The sequence below is a fragment of the Xenopus laevis genome, chromosome 4L (genome assembly GCF_017654675.1).
Source record: "Xenopus laevis strain J_2021 chromosome 4L, Xenopus_laevis_v10.1, whole genome shotgun sequence".
Classification (NCBI taxonomy): Eukaryota; Metazoa; Chordata; class Amphibia; order Anura; family Pipidae; genus Xenopus; species Xenopus laevis.
In genome coordinates, this window is record NC_054377.1 from 66661036 (window position 1) to 66680756 (window position 19721).

Sequence of the window (19721 nt, forward strand, 5' to 3'; positions counted from 1 at the left end):
CCACTTAATAAAATTTCCTCTGTATTTGCAATAAAATATTGAACCTGTTGACTGTTGAGGGTGTGGTGCAATATGTGTATGAAGGAGCCAACCGACCTATAAATTGCATTGTGAATTTGGTTAGCCTCCTTTAATAAAGTTTCCTTTTTTCTGTATTAAGCATTATCTTGCACTTGATATTAACATTCATGTTGGCACAACAAGCTTGCCTTAAGTCATGATACCCCTCCAGTAATGAAACCCTTAGGTGCCAAGCATTCTAGATAATGAATCTGTGATGTTACATGCCATATAACTGTGCCGGGGGTCTATTGACCTAGCTTTCATCATATATTTTGTGCAGGTTATGTGGTTTGATTAACAATGACCAGTCTTTGTCCCTTTGTTGTAGCCCTTTATAATCTAATATGCCTTCATTATGGCTCCGGCACTTTGGGCCCAGCTAAGGGTTAGCCGTTTTCCCTCTGACACATCATCATTGACATTTACATCTACAAACATGTGAGCTGTAAAGTTCATGCAATTGAAATGCAGGCTTAAACAGGTAGAACTTACTGTGATAATAAAAGTCTTGCTTGGACTGAGCACTGTAATGGTTAAACTGAGCTCTAGAGAGAAGGTTAGGGGAAAAATAGGAGCAGAAAGCTAGAGCAGAGTTTCTATGGGAACCAGTAACGTCATCTTTTCATTGGCTGCTAGACTGGAAGGTGTGTTTAGTAATATGAGTTAAGAACTGAGCATGCTCACTAGCCAACACCCTAAGGAAATTCCTGAGGGAGGGGACAGAGTGAGTTAGAGGAGAAGGAATCCTAAATCATTATGTGGATTCTGCAGCCTTACTATTTACCTTTTAACAACTGGAGTGGCAGTTATTTGTATATTTAGAGGCTGTCCACTGATTAAAAATGGGTGGGGGGGGGGGTGTTACATGTCTTGCTAGATACTGTCACAGCTGATGTCTAAAAGTAGAACCATGGTAAGTGCAGCTCTTAAGTTTGGGATAGTGGGCATAAGTAGATAGAAGATAAGGTCAGGGGAAAGAAATAAGGGTGGGATTAGTCATGTCATATAAGATGAAAAGGGCTTCTGTCTGTGGCATTTGCCTTAACCATTCATATTGTACGAACTAAAAGGCCAATGAGGTTTGTGTGACATTGTGTTCTCTCTCTCACATGGTAAGTCTTAGCTGAAACCCTGATTAATACAGCAAATATCCCTCTACTGTTTACAAAAGGAAAGTAAATTGACCTGTCCATAACCATACGTGAACATGTTTGTGCCCCTTTTGCAATCTCACATGTTTTCCATGTCAGATAATTGCCCACTTGTATATTTCACCAATACTTTTTTCTATTTACCGTATATACTCGCGTATAAGCCGAGATTTTCAGCACCCAAAATGTGCTTGAAAATCCTACCTCGGCTTATACGTGGGTCAGCTGCCTTACCGGTAGCGATGAATGATCCCGCTCCCGAAGAAAGAGCAACAGCGCACCTGCTTCTGCCAGCGGCAGTCTTGAATCGCAGTAAGCGCAATTAGTTTCCATTGCGCATGTCTCTAAGGCAGTTTGTTCCTCCCTCCCCTGATGACAAGCAGCCATGAGCCCGAATAAGGAGCAACATCAACAATGATATGCGCTGGAAGTCAGGGGAATGAATTTTCGCACATGCGCATTAGCGACGATAAGGGGAGTGAAGCCATTACGGTACTCCATATGCAAGATGGCAGCTGCTTTCTGATAAAGCTGCTGCGATAGCTGCGATAAAGAGACATGAAAAGCTCCTTGGTTGTACAGTTAGGTGAGCTCTAAACTTAGCGATCTTACACTACTTTATAAGATCTGTTCAGGAAGGAGGATTACCAAATTTGGCTTTCCTTCTCCTTTAAAACTTTGAAGGGGCCCAGCAGCAGAGAGCAGCTTCCCCTCCCACCCACTAACAACTCTGGGCAGCCTTTGAAGGCGATCAGCGCCTACTACAGGGAGCAGCTTCCTGACTCTCCCTTCCCATTGGAGCAAATTTACTGGTAAGGCAGCTGTCTTCTTAATATATCTATTTCATCTACCAGAGGTTTTTTTTTATCATTGTACGATGAATTAATGTTTTAAGCATCATGGCTTGATTTTTAACATTAAACAGACTGTTTGATATTTCTGAGACTTTTCTGAGTTGTGTCTAGGCTTATACGCGAGTCAATAAGTTTTTCTGGTTTTCATAGGTAAAATTAGGTACCTCGGCTTATACGCGGGTCGGCTTATACACGAGTATATACGGTACCTAACAAACTGACTTGAAGACTTTGACTTGTTGTAGATGACCCTAGCATACTAAAGGACATAAGTAAGTAATTATTGCAATTCTTTGTGCAGATTTTTCTATCGGCAAATCTGGCGGCCCTGGGACGAGGAAGAGGAAGATTATTTTGATTACTTTGTTAGATGCGTGGAGCCTCGTTTACGCCTGTAAGTTTTTTTTTTTTTTTTTTTTTTTTTTTTTTTGTTTAATCCTGAGGGTTTCAGATAAAACCGATTAGGGCAACATGGACTTTGGATTTAACCCTTATTAATACTTTATGGTGCCAGGGTGTTCTTTCAAGGAGAACCACAATAAGCAATTCACCAATGCTGACTGGTTCCATCTTTGGTGAAATAAGTCTGTGCTACTGAGTATTGTGCGTATCTTACCTATTCATATAGGTATAACCCTACACAGCTTAAAAGACTAATGGTTCTTTTGAATGATGTATAGTGAGCCTTAAGACCTCTAAACCTAGCACCATTTTAATATAGTGGTTGTTTATATTTAACAATTACAGTTTTGCCCAGTGTATTTATCACAAAATGTGGACATTTTGTCCTTGCTAAAGTTTAGGATGCAACTGTACCATATTAATGGGACCCTTTCAAATGTTACTATTTTCAAGGCCAGTATTTTTTATTCCTTGTAAATAAAATATGGCAATCCTGTAATGATCTTCAGCCACTGGGTGGCACTGCATATCAACATAAATATTGTGTCACTGTACTGCACAAAATATTCTTACGAGAGAGAGAGAGAGAGAGAGAGAGAGAGAGAGAGAGAGAGAGAGAGAGAGATTGGAAGGATCAGCACACTCCTTCCAACCTCTATGTATGATTTATTGATCGTGCACCTCGAGTTCACAAGCTAAGGAGTGCGGACACCACAGACAATTCTATATATATATATATATATTACACACTTCAAACTTGCACACACAGAATAACTATACCTATATAACTATATCTAATGACCCAAGTATCTTACTTAGGATAAAAATGTGCATATAATAAAATAGTTCTTAAAAAAAAATAAAATGTCGATTTGAATTATCAAAATAACCACTGAATAATGTGGAAGGCAGCACCTGGCATTGCGCTATATTTGCAGTCTTGCATTAATGAAGAGGTGGTGCATCATTTACCAACAAGTTCAATAATCTCGAAATTATCCATTATAACCACAAGGTATAGGTTTTCCCAGATTTACAGCAGTAAAATAAATGCAATATTTTATTTTGCCAAAATGTATGTATTACAGGGTGGCTCTGGCAATTAATATGAGGTAACAAGCATCTAATCGGAGGTCTATGTATCGCTGTTATTGCGGTGGTTCACCGTTAATTTAACTTTTAGTATGTCATAGAATGGCCAAAATCTAAGCAAACTTTCAGTTGGTTTTCATTATTTATTTTTTATAGTTTTTGAATTATTTGCCTTCTTCTTACTCTTTCCAGCTTTCAAATGGGGGTCATTGACCCCATCTAAAAACAATTGCGCTGGAAGGCTACAAAAGTATTGTTATTGCTACTTTTCATTATTCCTCTTTCTATTCGGGCCTACCCTATTCACATTCCAGTCTCTTATTCAAATCAATGCCTGGTTGCTAGGGTAATTTGGACCCTAGCAACCAGATGGCTGAAATTGCAAACTGGAGAGCTGCTGAATAAAAAGCTAAATAACTCAGAAATAATAAAACATGAAAACCAATTGCAAATTGTCTCAGAATATCCCTCTCTACATCATACTAGAAGTTAATTTAGAGGTGAACAACCCATTTAAAAGTGTGTCCAATAGATCACTAATAGAAGTGGTGGCCGAAAGATATGGAATTTTTTATGGGCTCTGTTTTAGCCTGATTACAGCATCCCTTGTGATGTTGGCCTAAAAACAGTTCTTTGCTTTTTAGCTCTACTTAGAATAGTGGGCTTGGCCTATCCCCTCTTAAGGCTTCTGTTACTCAGTCTGACTTCTAACAAGGAGAGTATTGTATTTTCTCCCTTCAAATTGTCACTATTGTACTCTTAACAAACTATATATTTCATGTTGTACGGTATACTAAATGCAGAGCAAAAATTACTTAGCGGATAGGTAGCCTTAATAGGCACTTAATCTTCTCTTAGCACTTACTGACATGGAGCATGCGTAGTTGAAGCCAGGTCTGAATCGCCTTTAACTGTGCATTCTCTGTGTCGGCAATCACTCGGAGGAGCAGATTAATTGGAGCAAGAAGGTTTCTGCCAAACCTCCTCTGCTACTCTGCTTGTTCAGAACAGATAAGGCAAACGGGGCAGTATTGGGGGGGGGGGGCTCTTCTAACTTATGTACATGTCTTTCATTCTCCTTTAAAGGAACAGTTCAGTGTAAAAATAAAAGCTGGATAAATAGATAGGCTGCGCAAAATAAAAAATGTTTCTAATATAGTTATAGCCAAAAATGTAATGTATAAAGGCTGGAGTGACTGGATGTGTAACATAATAGCCGGAACACTACTTCCTGCTTTGCAGCTCTATAAGCTAGTTAGTGAATTGATGGGGGGGGGGGGGGTACATGGGACATAACTGTTCAGTGAGTTTGCAATTTAGCCTCAGCATTCAGCTCAGATTCAAAAGTAACAGGTATGACCCATGTGTCCCCCTTCTCTGATTGGTTTCTGCCTGGTAACCAGTCAGTGTAAACCAAGAGAGCTGAAAAGCAGGAAGTAGTGTTCTGGCTATTACCGTATGTTACAGAGAGATTTCCAACTCTGGGACACTGAACCAGGAGCTAGCAGACATGGGGAGGCACATTTATTAACGGTTGAATTTCAAATTCATGTGAGTTTTTTTTTTTTGTTTTTTTTTTTTAACTCGAAATTCGACCAGTCGAAATTTATTAATAAAATCGAATCTTCTCAGCTCCCACTTTTGGATCGTCCTGAAAACTCGAATTAAAAAAACTTGATTCAAGTTTTTTTTCCGAGAAAATATCAAGAAGGTTGCAAACATCACCAAATTGATCCCTGGACCTCTCCCGTTGGCTCAACTTATCAGCACTAAGATGTGTAGAAGACAAAAAAGAAAGGCAATGCAAGAGCAAGAAAAAAAAACATTATATTAATATTGCAGTATTTTCTAAAATTATCATTCTACCTGCACTGAAAACAGACAGATGCATAACATTAAGTTTCCCACACAGCACCAATCTAGTGGTTACATTCAGGATACTTGGTGAATAATTTCAGCACCATATGTCAAAAAGTCAAGACTTTCTATAATATGAACATATCCGGCATGCAGTAAAGACAACAATTATTCCTAGTTTGTAAAGATGGAAACTTTTAATGCTGAGTGCTTATTTTAAGTGGTTGTTACTTAACTATAAGAATTTATACTACATTTTGCATAACATTCCCAGGTGTACAGTGTATCTATATCTGCACACTGTGTCCAGTTATATATGTTCAGTAAGAAGGAGGAAAACATTTGTTGAGACGCTATCATGCCTCTTAAAGGGACATATTGTCCTTTTTAGAGGCACTATCATGCCCCTTTAAGAGGCATGACAGCACCACTTAAAGGAGCAGTATGCACCTTTTTCAACATGACTTCGATGAATAGGGCTTGGGATTATCATGAAAAATTTATGATTTTTATTTTTTTTAGCTAAACAGGACAAACAAGGAAATGTAAGCTACTTCATGATTGGTTCTTGCAATGTAATTAATTCAATGACCAGTTTACATTGCCCCCCCCCCCATTATGCAGGGACATTATCTGGGAACTGTTAAAGGGATACTGTCATGGGAAAAAATTTTTTTTCCAAAATGAAACCGTTAATAGTGCTGCTCCAGCAGAATTCTGCACTGAATCCATTTCTCAAAAGAGCAAACAGATATTTTTATATTCAATTTTGAAATCTGACATGGGGCTAGACATATTGTCAGTTTCCCAGCTGCCCCAAGTCATGTGACTAGTGCTCTGATAAACTTCAATCACCCTTTACTGCTGCAAGTTGGAGTGAGATCACCCCCCTCCCTTTCCCCCCCCCCCAGCAGCCAAACAAAAGAACAATGGGAAGGTAACCAGATATCAGCTCCCTAACACAAGATAACAGCTGCCTGTTAGATCTAAGAACAACACTCAATAGTAAAAACCCATGTACCACTGAGACACATTCAGTTACATTGAGAAGGAAAAACAGCAGCCTGCCAGATGCCAAATGTCTAGCCCCATGTCCGATTTTAAAAATGAATATAAAAAAAATCTGTTTGCTCTTTTGAGAAATGGATTTCAGTGCAGAATTTTCCTGGAGTAGCACTATTGTGATGCGTTTTGAAAAAAAACATGTTTTCCGATGACAGGATCCCTTTAATATATACAATACAGGATCAAACATGGAGTAGCTTCAGTTTTCCAGTTTAGTTTATGTAGTACCTCTGTGGTTGCCACTTTAAATTGCATTATAAAAACTTTGTATTTGGGAATACTATTTCTTGCCCTGTCTCTTAACGAAATCAATGAACATGGTTTGCTACCATATTCATCGCTATATATTTTGACTTCTGTAATTCTATTATTTATGAAGGCAGCATTTCTGCTGTTCTCTTTTGCAGAGAGAGGCTTTAATGTTTAAGTAGTTTTGCTTCTCTGCAGTGAAACCTGCGTTGACAGCTTTAGTCCATTCATTGTTCTCAACACCCATTGGAAATTATATTAGGCTGGGAAAACCTAAATCTGCAAATGACAAAAGGCATTTATCAAAAAGATGTGTGCGCGGTCCAACAGATGGCAAAGCAGAAGGAAGGAGGACTCTTGTATCAAAGATAACTTTTCTTGTCACAGTATTTGTGAGACATACACATTTCCAACCTTCTTAAGATGATAGGAGGTGGATGCTGGCATGATAAATGAGCCTTTTGTGTACCATTCTGTGTTACTGGAGGGTAGACTGTGAGCAGGTGAGATGAATATAATAAAGGAAAGTTGCATGGCTGAATTCCACCCCTAGACAAATAGTAATTCTGTTCAGTTAGCATCTAATTTGCTTTTCAAAAGATTTTAGAACTAATTTCCTTTCTGTAAATCAATAAGACTTTAGCTGTACTTTTTTACTTTTAATTGGTATGTGACCCCATCCGACAAGGGTACTCTCCAAAAACTCATTTGGTTGTTGAGTCAATCATCATGTCTCAGTCATACTATATAATAGGAAAAGTTGCAACCTCTTAAATCAATTAAAGAGCAATGTATTCAGTGCCATTATCTGACAGTATATCTGCAATTGTTTGGTCAACAATCCTGCATCTGCTTAGGAAGAAATTAATTATTTAGTGTTAACATTCAAAGCCATGCATTATCATTGTCTTGAAAATGCTTTATTTTCAGGATTTTATTTAGCTATTCTGTTTTTCAATGGCACTTTGTAGAAAATTTGAAATCCTCAAATGCAGACGGCTAATGCCTGCATATATCATTCTTGTTTTGTAGGCATTATGACATCCTTGAAGACCGTATCCCATCAGGACTTGTGGCAGAGTACCGCAGCCTTCTTTTGCAGAGTGAGGCGGTTTATATGCAATTCACCAACCTCCGAAACAATTTATCCAATAAAGACTCTGATTCGGAAGCTGAACTTGACAATGTGTCCATGGTTGAGGGTATGAAGATGGATGATGAAATGGAAAATCTGAAAAGGAAGCTAAAACTAATTGAAAACCCACTTCTGAGGTATTTTTTTTTCCGTTTACTACACTATTAATAGGTTTATATTTTACAAACCCATTTAGTGCAGTCATTTGATTTTTATCTGTTTTTGTCCTTGCAGGTATCTCTTTTGTTACCAGAGAAACTCTGGATCATACAACATGCAAGCCAAAGGGCCCAGACCCACTGGTGGGAAAGTTATTCATGTAGTATCCACAAGTATGTCCATCACCATGCTGCAATGTCTGACAAGAGAAAGACTTCAGCCCGAGTGCAGTAACAAAGATTTGGAAATTCAGGTTAATACAGCTATCTAGCACAATTTATTTCCTTTTGTGTCCTAGTTTCCTCTTGAATTTTAATAAGAACTGCATTATTATTTGTATTTTGCAACTCGATGGCATCTGCCCATACACAGGTAAAGTGACTTATCCAAGAATTCATAGCTGTTACTAGATTCACGCAGAATTTTATGGAAAACATCTATGCAACTTGCATCACTTATCTATACAACAGTTACACAACGCTTTACTTTTTGTTGAGCAGGGGTCTTTACAATCAAGGGTTAGAGAATAATGCACTTGCTTTATATTGTATGCAGTATTGTCCTTGCTAATTCTGAATACGATTCCAAAAGAATAATTCTTGACATTTTGTAATATGATGAAATTAATTTTTTTTTCCAACCAACAGCCATATGTTTTTGTTCGACAAGTTTCAAAAGGGATCTAAAGTCAAAAATAAAATGAAACGCACGGTGCTAATATATTTTCCTGTATTTTAGCAGATGTCTGTATTTACTAGTTTAGCTATGTGACACATTGTGATTTACACAAAATTTCACAGGTTTTCTTTACCTGGATTTTTTTTTTTCTGCAAAATGATTTTCAGTTTCTCTAAGCATGTGCTTTACTCTTTTATACCTGTGCATGATTTCTCTTCCTACCTCTGCTGTTTGCCTTCACATCACATACCTTTTCTTATAGCAATCGCTTGTGTATGATGAATAAGAATTATCCCATCTTGCCTCAGCGAATAAAATGTTATTGTTTTATGCCAAGATTCTTTAAATAGAACATTCCATTGTACTTTAATGTCAAATCAGATTTCTGGGCAAGATAAATTGATAATCTTGTCAAATTCTTGTAAATAATTTTCATTTGAAGTCATTTGTTATATTATATTTTTTTTGTTCCAAAAATATTTAATATTTTGCTTTTTTTTAAAAAAAAACTAAAATTTAAAAATCCCAGTTCCGCTAAAAAATAATTTCTTGTGTAAAACGTTATTTCTTGCACTCAAGGGTCTACTATGCTCAGTCGAGCAAAATTAAATTTTTCAGGTATGCATAATATTCCATTGTTCTTTCTATATGGTCACAACCTGTCTTTTCTATTTTGGTAGCCTCCCTGTTGTGTTTATAAAACTATCACAAGAAACCAATGATGGGAGTTATTTTGCAAACCAGGACAAGTGTTCTGATTGCAGGCATGCTTATCCAAAAAAAATGGCAGCAATGAATAGCCCAGACATGGCAGTGGTAATAACAGAGCTTAAAGGCTACTGGCAGAAAGGGCTGATTCTCACTCCATATATAAACGGATGGCGACTATCCGCCAACCCACTGGCCTGGGTTCAGACACATGGAGCAGATTTTGGCATGAAAATACATACACGTTTCCATGCCAAAATCTGCTCCATGTGTCTGCACCAAGGCAGACACAGGAGGTAGAAGAGGCCATTGGATTGGCTGCTTCTCTGCTTACAATTATAAGCAGGCTGAGAATAAGTCCTGGATTTATGATATGGGCGCCCCTAGGACAGAGGGTCCTGCAACTTCTCCTCATGTCCGCCAAGCAAATTAGGATTCACCATGCCAGCATAGGCACTGGCCTTTGTCAGCTTCCCACAAATCTGGGCCTGCTGAGAATTGGTCCTATCTGGCAGTAGTTTATCTCTGGAACAGTCACTGTATAATGTAAACCTTATTTAGCTTACATGACACAAGTTGTCACAGCATTGATTTCAATTTTACATACTGATGATGTTCACTTATTCTGTAGAATTTGATTTTAAGATTATTTGTACCTGTACTTTGGGGGTCCTTAAATAATAAATATTTGCAGATTATAGCTATTATTTAAGGGTTGCCATAGACGTAGACATCCGCTCGTTTGGCGACTTTCGGCAAGATATTGTTCGCGGAAGCCCGTCCGATGGCCCCATACACGGGCCAATAAGTTGCCAACTCGGTCTGTCGGCAGCTTTTATCGGCCCGTGTATGGGGGCCTAGACTCCACTGATCAAAATAGGGCCCATATTTTTTTTACTTTTTCCAAGTACCGGATTTTCCAGAAAAGTTTCAAGACCATAATTTGCATATCTGTGTTAACAGAAAATCACATTATCTGTTTCATTCAGTTGTCTAGAGCTTTAAAGCTACATGACTTTCAACCAAACTGACATACATCTTAAAGGTGTTGTTCACCATCCAAACACTTTTTTTTTTTTTTTCTTCCAGTTGAGTTGATTTCGGATTATTCACGAAAAATAAAGACTTTTTGCAATTGCTTTTCCAAGTTGAATGTTCGTGTTTTAGTCTGGCAGCTCAGTGATCCAGGTGCAGATTCTGAATTGTTACAATTTGCTACATCAGTTACAGCTACATTTAGTTGATACATTTGTCTGCAGTGTCTTTGGAATATTAGCAACTATTGTATCAATTCTTACAACTGCCTTTAATGAAACTCAGGGATTCTGCTCAGCAGGGATAAGATAAGAAATGTATCAATTAAGGGGAAGATTTATTAAGGGTCAATTGAAAATTAGAATTTCAAATTTTTTTTAATTCGAATTTTGACATTTATCATACTTTAAGAACTCGAATTTGACTTTTTTGCCAGTGCATATAAGTCAATGGGAAAAATTTTGTGCGTGTTTTCGATATTAAATTTTTTATTAAATATCCCCCCCAGTTGAATTTCCAGTATATTCGAATTTAAAGGAGTTTAAAAAACAGATGAATTCTAAATTCAACCTTTGATAAATGTGCCTCTAAAAATAACCATTCCAAACAGTTACAGTTGGTGACCCCCCCCCCCGAACTGTTTAGAAAGATATAAGAAGGTGAAAAAACAAAATTTACACTTCAATAATACAAAAACTGTGACAAATTGAAAATGATTGGGAAAAAGTCTTTATTTTTGGTGAACAACCTGAAAACAACTGAACCCCTTTAAGGATGTGTCTGAAAATGAATTCTGAAATAAGGAACCTTTATTGTCTAATCAACTACACACAGTGTATTCAAATTACATCTCATCTCACGCCTCAAGGTATAAAATAAATTAGAAATATAAATATAATTACACTTCAAAAACATCTAAAAAAATAAAGTGCATACCAATACTTCATAGTAATTACAAAATTTCTAGAATTTGCCAGAAATGCTCTTTAATTTACTGTAAATTATTACATGTAAAGAGGCCAAAAACTGGGTGTCCATAACCTGTAATACGTCTGTCTCAATGACATATTACTATTTGTGCCAACACACTTCATTCTATATCCTGATTCACTGGGTCCCTTCAAAATAAGCTGGATTTGTTGTTATTTAGGCAACATATATAAGGTGGCTGTTTTGCTTCATTTATTTATTTTTGAACAGGATTAAAATAACATACCAATTCAAATGAATGTCAGTGTAGTAGCAGTACAAGTCAAATATCTAGGTAATGTTTACTAGGTAAGACCTAGTACTGAGAACAATAAAGAAAAAAAAATGATGGCCTTTTATTAACCTTTATAAAGTTGTCAATTTGTGTACTTGTTCGTTGTCAAGTATATGAGAATATCTTTCTCATGAAAAATAGATTCAACTGGTTATTTTAAACTAAACTTTTTTTTTTCTGCCATGCAGTTTCACAGAGATCCTCTGGAGGCAGTAAACGCATGCTATGAGGGAGATCTTGTCATAATCTGTCCTGGCCTTTATACTATATATGGTCTGATCAACATTATGGACTCGATAGAGATAGAAGGTAATGCAAACAGAGTCTAATCACATTACTTTATTAATGTGCCATATAATTCTTTAAAGGGGTTGTTCGCCTTTGAGTTAACTCCCCTTAACCGATGTGTGGGTGGTGGTATTGTTTTTGTTTTTTTCCAGTCCTCCTTTGATCTATTCATTGTCAAACATCTTTTGGTGTGATGGTTCTGACTCGAAGAACAAAGCAGCAGAACAAACCTGAACTAAAATCGACTTCTGCTGCATTGTTTCAAATGTCAGAGCCAGGGTTCAGTGCAGGGAATAGAAAGGGATAAACAAATACTAGTTTCAGTTGCTATTACAGAATTTTTTCATCATGTAAACAAGGTGGGCATACTGTGTGGTGTGGTGCCAATATCTTCACAATGTTCTTTTTAATCCACAGGATATGGCCTCCCAGATGATGTTATCATAGAAAAAAAGGGCAAAGGGGATAGTTTTGTGGACTGCAACGGAGCCCATGTAAAAATATCCAATGTGAAGTTTGTACAGCACGAGGCAGTGGAAGGAATTATCAGTGAGTACAACTTTCAAAAACTTAGAATAAAACGGCTTTCTGTTAGAATGAATAGCCACATGTGCTTCTCTGTTAAAATTAAGTAAGCTTAATCAGAAAGGTCTATATAAATTAGGTATGCACTGAATCCACTATTTTGGATTCGGCCGGACCCCCAAATCCTTCGCGAAAGATTCGGCCGAATACCGAACCGAATCCTAATTTGCATATAGGGAAAACCTTTTTTACTTCCTTGTTTAGTGACAAAAAGTCACACAATTCCCCTCCCCGTCCCTAATTTGCATATGCAAATTTGGTTCAGAGGGTCAGAAGGATTCAGCAGAATCCTGCTGAAAAAGGCAGAATCCTGACTGAATCCCAAACCGAATCCTGGATTCGGTGCATCCCTAATATAAATGTTATTTTACATTTTTGTTTTCATGATAGTTCTCCATTAAGCTTATGGTAAGCATGTGTTGTTGCAGCTTTAGTAATTGCCATTGTCATCTTTGTATGGTATTGGAAGTGGTATCAGACATATATAGAAATCTGAGGAAATCATTTTTGCTCCAAAAGTTTTAGCAGTTTGTTGGATTAATGCATTGTGGGAAAATGATATTCATGCTGTTGAGATAATCTAGTATATTAAACATTCCTCACTAAAAGTGTCTGTGCATTAGTCCTATTTTACATGCCCTTTAGAATGGTAGTTTCACTGGTCTGAGAATAAAAATGATTCTATTTTCAATCTAATATCTGTTGTAAATCCAGAGAGCAAAGTGCTGTTCTTAAACCCCTTTTTCATTACCACTGCTCCCTGTTATGCGCTCCATTATTAGCAAAAGCTGTGAACAGCTGTGAACAGCTTGACTGAGAAGACTATAAAGACTTCATGCAGGTTTGGGTATAAATTATGATTGTAACGATAACTACATTGAATGTTTAATATTCTGAGATATCTTAACCTCATGTTGGTTTGAGTTACTCCAGGTTAGAAAAAGTAAATGCTTTTTGGGGATTTAGTAGATATTTTCCTTTTCATTAACTACAGAGGACATCGCAAATTAGTATGGAACAACTTCAAAGGAAGAAACAGAGTTTTCTGAAGTAGGAATTTTTTTTTTTGCCAGCTGATCCCTAGGGCAGACTTCACTGCTTCTGGAATAACCTATACAACACTTGGGTCGTTCTGCAGTTCATCAGAGGAAGTCTGTGTTTGACAATTCTTTGCTATCCATTAAATTGATGATAGCAGTTTTATACATTGAAGTTCATTTTCCAGTGCACTTTTAAAAAAGGGCATCTTCAGTTCCTTTAAAAATAAAGCATTTAAAATGTGAGTGTTTTGCAAGGCCATATGCATTTTATGTAATAGCTTTCTTTACTATAAACATTTCTGTCCATTACAAGAATTGTACAGTTAGCAGAATTTCCACACTCAGAAAAGGGAATATAACAAACAGAGCAGAAAATTAAATTAAACTTCAACCACACAGTCATCTCACCTGACTTTGATGTAGTTGTAAATGATCATTTAAAGTGTATTATTCTATAGGGTTATATATGCTGATGGATCAATCCTTCTGTTGATTTTGCTCCGTGGTTGCTCATGCTCCCTTGTTGCAAGTTTTCTTCCAGTCCTGGGCCAAGTGTTCGACACCTTGTCAAAACAGTCTGTTAGGACTGGTATTCTGTCATCTGCAGGGGAAAACTAGAAGATTATTTGCTTTTCAGAATATAATGCATTTCTTTCATCCATGAAGGGAGTATCAAAAAATCCTTCAGCTGGCAGAAATCGTTTGTCTCAACTATCACAGATGCTTATGTGCATCAGGGGACATGTGACCCTCCAGGCAGATGTTAGTCATGTACAGGTTGACTGTAATACGCAAATTCTCCTTCTGCACCTATATATATATATATATATATATATATATATATATATATATATATATATATATATATATATATATATATATATATATATATATATATATATATATATATATATATATATATATATATATATATATAGGCCCCACTCTGACATCATGGAAGGGGCAGGGCACACAGTTGCAAGTCTATAAAAAGTGGATGCGGGGCATTGTATAAACCACGGTCCGTTAAGATTGTGTGGAGATTGATCCTCACCTGTCCGACCTGTATGTTACTGGCTGGCCCACACATCACTAGTCCATGTCCCTCGCGGACACTGTCCTGTGGTGTCCCCTCCCCATGTCACCACAGGCCTTAGTCTTACATATGGCCAGTATTTTTCACCTATTGCTATGTTATTTTAGCAAGCTTCTATGCTACATTGGATATTGTTTTCTGTAACCTATGTTTGAATGTTGAGGGAGATCTGTCAGTGTTTAAAGTAGAATCGATAGGCGCACAAAATGTTCCTTGAAGGTTATTTGCTGGGGTATTCAGCAATTCGAAAATAACTAATTTCCTGCTCCACAGAGGTAGAATAGTCTCAACTTGTGCACAATAAAATAGGATTTATGTACTCACCATTAAATCCGTTTCGGAGTTGACAGGGGGACACAGGCCGATGGGGTAAATCTCCATCTTTCAGGAGGCAGCACACTTGATTGACAGATAAAAGAGGGCATGACTGGACCGCTGCTTTACCCCTAGCACTTCCTCTTTTACCTCAGTTTTTCAAGTGTCCTGTCCACAGGAGGATGGACCTGCCGGTCTCAAGTGAGACCCAACAAAGAGGAATCTCCGGTCAGCAAATATCACTGACACCCGGGGCTAGGCTTGGGGCAGGGTCACCCTGCGCCTAGGGAAGTTAACCCCCCAACATGGAAGTTTACCAACGGTCCCAGGGCCAAAAGCTCTACCCAGGCAGAGCGGCCTCCCAGATTAAAACATGGCCCCTGAAGGGGGAGCAGAGACTCTGGCCGGGAAGCAAAGATGTTGATGCGGTAAGAGGAGCATATACTCCTGCTTTTTAAGTCGCCCTCTCTCGAGCGGCCAGGCCCCACATGCCAACAAATGCTATTTCCTTCTTCTTCCTCACCGCGCGGTCTCCCGACTCTGCTAGAGCTGATTGTCATAAATAGGGTTGTGTTGAAAATGGATTTTCCCTACTCCTTGTATTAGGCTGTTGCATGTACAATTCACATGTATTTCGCTAGCTTTTATTTATTTTTTTTTTTCTAATATGGTTTTTGTTAAAATAACTTCACTATATAAACCTTTTCTCTCTAGCCTTTGTACTGATCTTACAGATTTACATTGTTACAAGAAATCTCAAATGGCAAGGATTTAAAGCAAATCATTTATTGACTTATGTTTCCCTCTGATTGTTGCTATCCAGTAGTTCATACGTTTTTAACTTGTACATTTCTTTTGTTCTTTATTCTCAAAGCTATCCATAGCGGGACGACAGAGCTGGACAACTGTGTGTTGCAGTGTGAAACTACAGGAGTCACTGTCAAAAAGTGTGCAGAGTTATTGATGAAGTATAGTGATTTATATGGAGCAAAGGTATTAACCATTCATTTACATACACTCATGTTTGATCTGAGTCTATTTTATTGTGAAGTAGTATAAACAGAAGGATTACTTCATTATCTGTCAGGTTCATTCTTACTACTTACACCCACTTAATAGCGTAATGTAAGTGACATGGTAATGTCGGATCTAAAACAACAAAATCACTGCCAATATCCCCTATAATGGCTTCTAGACTATAATCTATTCTCTTACCTACATACTTTTTTTTTCCTCTTCTAATCGTTGTAATGTAGGGTGCTGGAATGGAAATCTACCCTGGCAGTAAGTGCACCTTAATTGGAAATGGCATACACCACTGCAGGGATGGCATCCTTATTAAGGTAAGGGTTTTATTTCAGCCAAAGCACTTGAACCATAGAGGGAAGTTACGTCTTTCAGACACGAGATTCTTTGCAGATCAACAATAAATGTATGTTCTTTGCTTGTAGGACTTTATTGATGTTGTTTACGAGATCCCAAAAATAATCATGGAGAATAACGTCATACATAATAATGAAGGCTATGCTGTTGTCTTGGTTAAACCATCACCAAACTTTGAGAAGAACTCTCATACTGAGGAACTTGAAGGTAACTAAATCCATTATTTAACAGATCAGTTACACAATTCCCTAGCCCAGTGCTGTCCACCTGGAGGCTTGCGAGCCACATCCGGCCAGGGCCCTCTCTCCCTTGTGTGCCCCCCCCACATGAAAGTCTGCCTGCTTGTGTACACTTTAAAAGGTATCAGTACTGAGACTGACTGGCCCCTGCAGTGTTTACACCTCAAATTCGGACCATAAACTCCCGCATTGTTCACACCTTTTATCCCCCCCTGCATTGTTCTCACTTATAACACCTCTTTTGTTCACACCCCTAAAGCCCTGTACTGTTCACACCTCAGACCCAGACTGAAACTGCCCACATTGTTCACCTGTTCACCACTCAGCACTGTCATTGTATGTAGCAGCTTCCTGCTTTTACCATACTCTTCCTGCCCTATGCTCCTTGTGTGTGCCGTACTCTGCCTGTGCGTGCCATGCTCTGTCTGTGGGATGTGAGTCTGATGGGGGTTTGTTAGCTTTTGGAAATGTTAGGGGGACCCCTAGGTGTTTAATCATGTGCTTGGGGTTGCTGTGCTATCCACAGGGGAGGAGAAGGCATATGGATTTAAGGGTGTGTCTTAAAGGGCACCTACCTGTTGGGTAAAAATGTTATCCCCAACTATCCCCCGCATTCCAGTTGGGGATAACAGTAGTTTAACAAAAAAAAAAAAAAAAGCCTCCAGCCAGCGTTATGCTACCCACACCAGGAGAGAGCTCCCAGTGCGACCAACCATTTCCTGTCACTTGCATGCGCATAATGAAAAGCTGTCCCGAATCGCTCATTATTTGCATGTGAGTGACCGGATATGGCTGCTCGCACCGGGAACTCCCTCCCGGTGCGGGTAGCCTGGGGGGGGGGGCATTTTAAAAAAAAACAAAAAACTACCGGAATGCAGGTTGTATTAGCCCACACCTTTGGTTGGGGATAAAATTTTTACCCAACAGGTGCCCTGTAATATGACATAATACATTTGTTTTACATATGAGTAATATCCCTGTAGAGAGAACAAACCATTTGTTTTTTGGTGTGCTACCACCATTAATGTGGATATGGTCTTAAAGGTTCTGGTGGTGACACGGTGTGGTTTAAAGTGGGTGTGATCTAAAAGCAGGGAGTGGTAATGGAGTGGCGTCCATTATTGGCCGTCCACCATGTCGTCCAAAAAAATTCTGGCCCTTGGTACTACAGAAATTGGACAGCACTGCCCTAATCTATTCATTGACCTTCTGTATTGGGTTCTGCCAGTATTGAACTCTTATCTGCTTTGCCATTAGATTAAATACAGCAATGCTTAGGGGTTATTCATGTTTTTTGTCCAAAAAAATGGATTTAGATGTGGCCAATCTACCTCAAATGTGCAGTTTGGCATTCAGACATTAAAACTGACTGACTCATGAATCGGTTGCTAGTTAAGTCTGGAACTCTGTTACACACTTTTAGAACTGATTGAAGCAATGCATTAGCCATTTCTTTATGTTGACTATAAAGTCATATAGGCAAATAACACACATTGTACATACTAAAATAAATTTCATTGCCCTTTTTATGCATTTGTTTGTACAGGTGAACATCTTGATAACAATATGATAGAGGAACAAGCTAGTTCTAATGTACTGCAACCAAACCTGAATGAAGCTATGGGTGTAGAAGACAATGCAATTGAGAAGTCTGATCATTTAGAAGAAGAAAAAAGTGATCCGACCATTGCTAAAGAGGAGGTTGAATGTGAATATGCAATTGACTGTGAAGAAGCTGAAGGGAATCAGGTCATTGCTACTGAACTGGTTGCTAACACAAGAAGAAAAACCCAACTACACAAGAAGAGGCTGAGCACATTGGGAATTGTGACAGCAGATGATAACAATCTAACATCCCAAGAGATATTTGTTTCCATAGTTGGGAACCAGTTTAAGAGAAATGGAAAAGGAAGCTTTGGAACATTCCTCTTCTGACTTCCCACAAATAACTTGCACTTTGATTCTACATTGCTAATGCTTTCTTGAAGATCTGCGACTGACCTCAGTATCGATTTCCTTTGCTTGGCTGTTTATCACAAGCCGTTGACTTAATTTACCTTGATGCCATAAATTGCACGTGTACATAAAGAACAGTGTTCCAGGGTTTTCTCTTGTGTAAGATTCATTTGTAAATTTGGGAGGTTGTGTATTTAACTTCATTATTGTAAACGTTTCACAACCAATGCACAATAAAGGGATTACACTTCCAGCCATCCTATATCTTCATTTAATAAAATATGATTAGTGCCCCTGTTCCCCCTCCCCCAATTATAAATGTCGGTGTTTAATTGTGCCATTTCCAGAGGTTTGGAAGACCTTGCAGAAGCTGAGCAGACTGATTACACAGGCATAATATACCCTTTTATGCCGCTTATGGGTCGTTACATGGATTTTTTTTTTTTTTTTTGCTTTTGATTAGTGGGTTAAGTACATTTTGCATTCATTTTATTGTAATATGGATTTTTTAAAACCAAAAATAAAACATATTGTAGAAATGCTGTCTAATAAAACATCACTGTTTACATACTATACCTTAAAGGTAATTCTACGCAGGGCTGTTTCAGGAGCTTTAAGTTCTTTATTTTACAAAAATGTCGCTCTGAAACAACTGCCTGTGTCTTACACGTTTTTCTGCTGTTTCCCTATATCGTGCACATCCTTGCAAGGTGAACGGTGTCAGAACTGCCACTTGCAAATTGTTTTTCATAAAGCATTTTTCACTTATTTTTATTGAAGATACAATTATGTCATTGCAACTTTATATTGTCATTTAAAATTTGCATATTAAAAACCTTGCTTGTGAGAAATATGCATTTATTTGTAGGCTTGTCATATGTTTACGCTGACATCATCATCATATTTAATTTTGAAGCAAAATAATTCCTTGTATATTAACTGTTTCTTTATTATGATTGTTCTTTATCAGTGAATGGCATGCAGAAGGGTGTGGTTTATCTACTTATAATACACAAAAGCTATGAATATCTTGTAAATGTTATCCTTATAAATGGTGAATAGTGATGTCATTTCTGTCACATGACTCACTGAAATTTGTGTATTATA

The 19721-nt window shown here is 37.9% G+C and overlaps 1 protein-coding gene across 2 annotated transcripts in view; it reads left to right on the forward strand.

Moving 5' to 3' along the window:
• The window catches only part of shcbp1.L (SHC SH2-domain binding protein 1 L homeolog), a 36603-nt gene extending 17142 nt beyond the window's left edge, over positions 1–19461 (forward strand). The window contains 9 exon segments of one of the 2 annotated variants that reach the window (NM_001094527.1): positions 2370–2462; positions 7766–8005; positions 8103–8280; positions 11901–12021; positions 12418–12549; positions 15911–16029; positions 16293–16379; positions 16488–16626; positions 18205–19145. In NM_001094527.1, coding sequence (NP_001087996.1) covers positions 2370–2462; positions 7766–8005; positions 8103–8280; positions 11901–12021; positions 12418–12549; positions 15911–16029; positions 16293–16379; positions 16488–16626; positions 18205–18593 — 1498 coding nt within the window. In that variant the 3' untranslated portion in view covers positions 18594–19145. 2 annotated transcript variants of the gene reach the window in all.
• Positions 19462–19721: the final 260 nt, after the last annotated feature.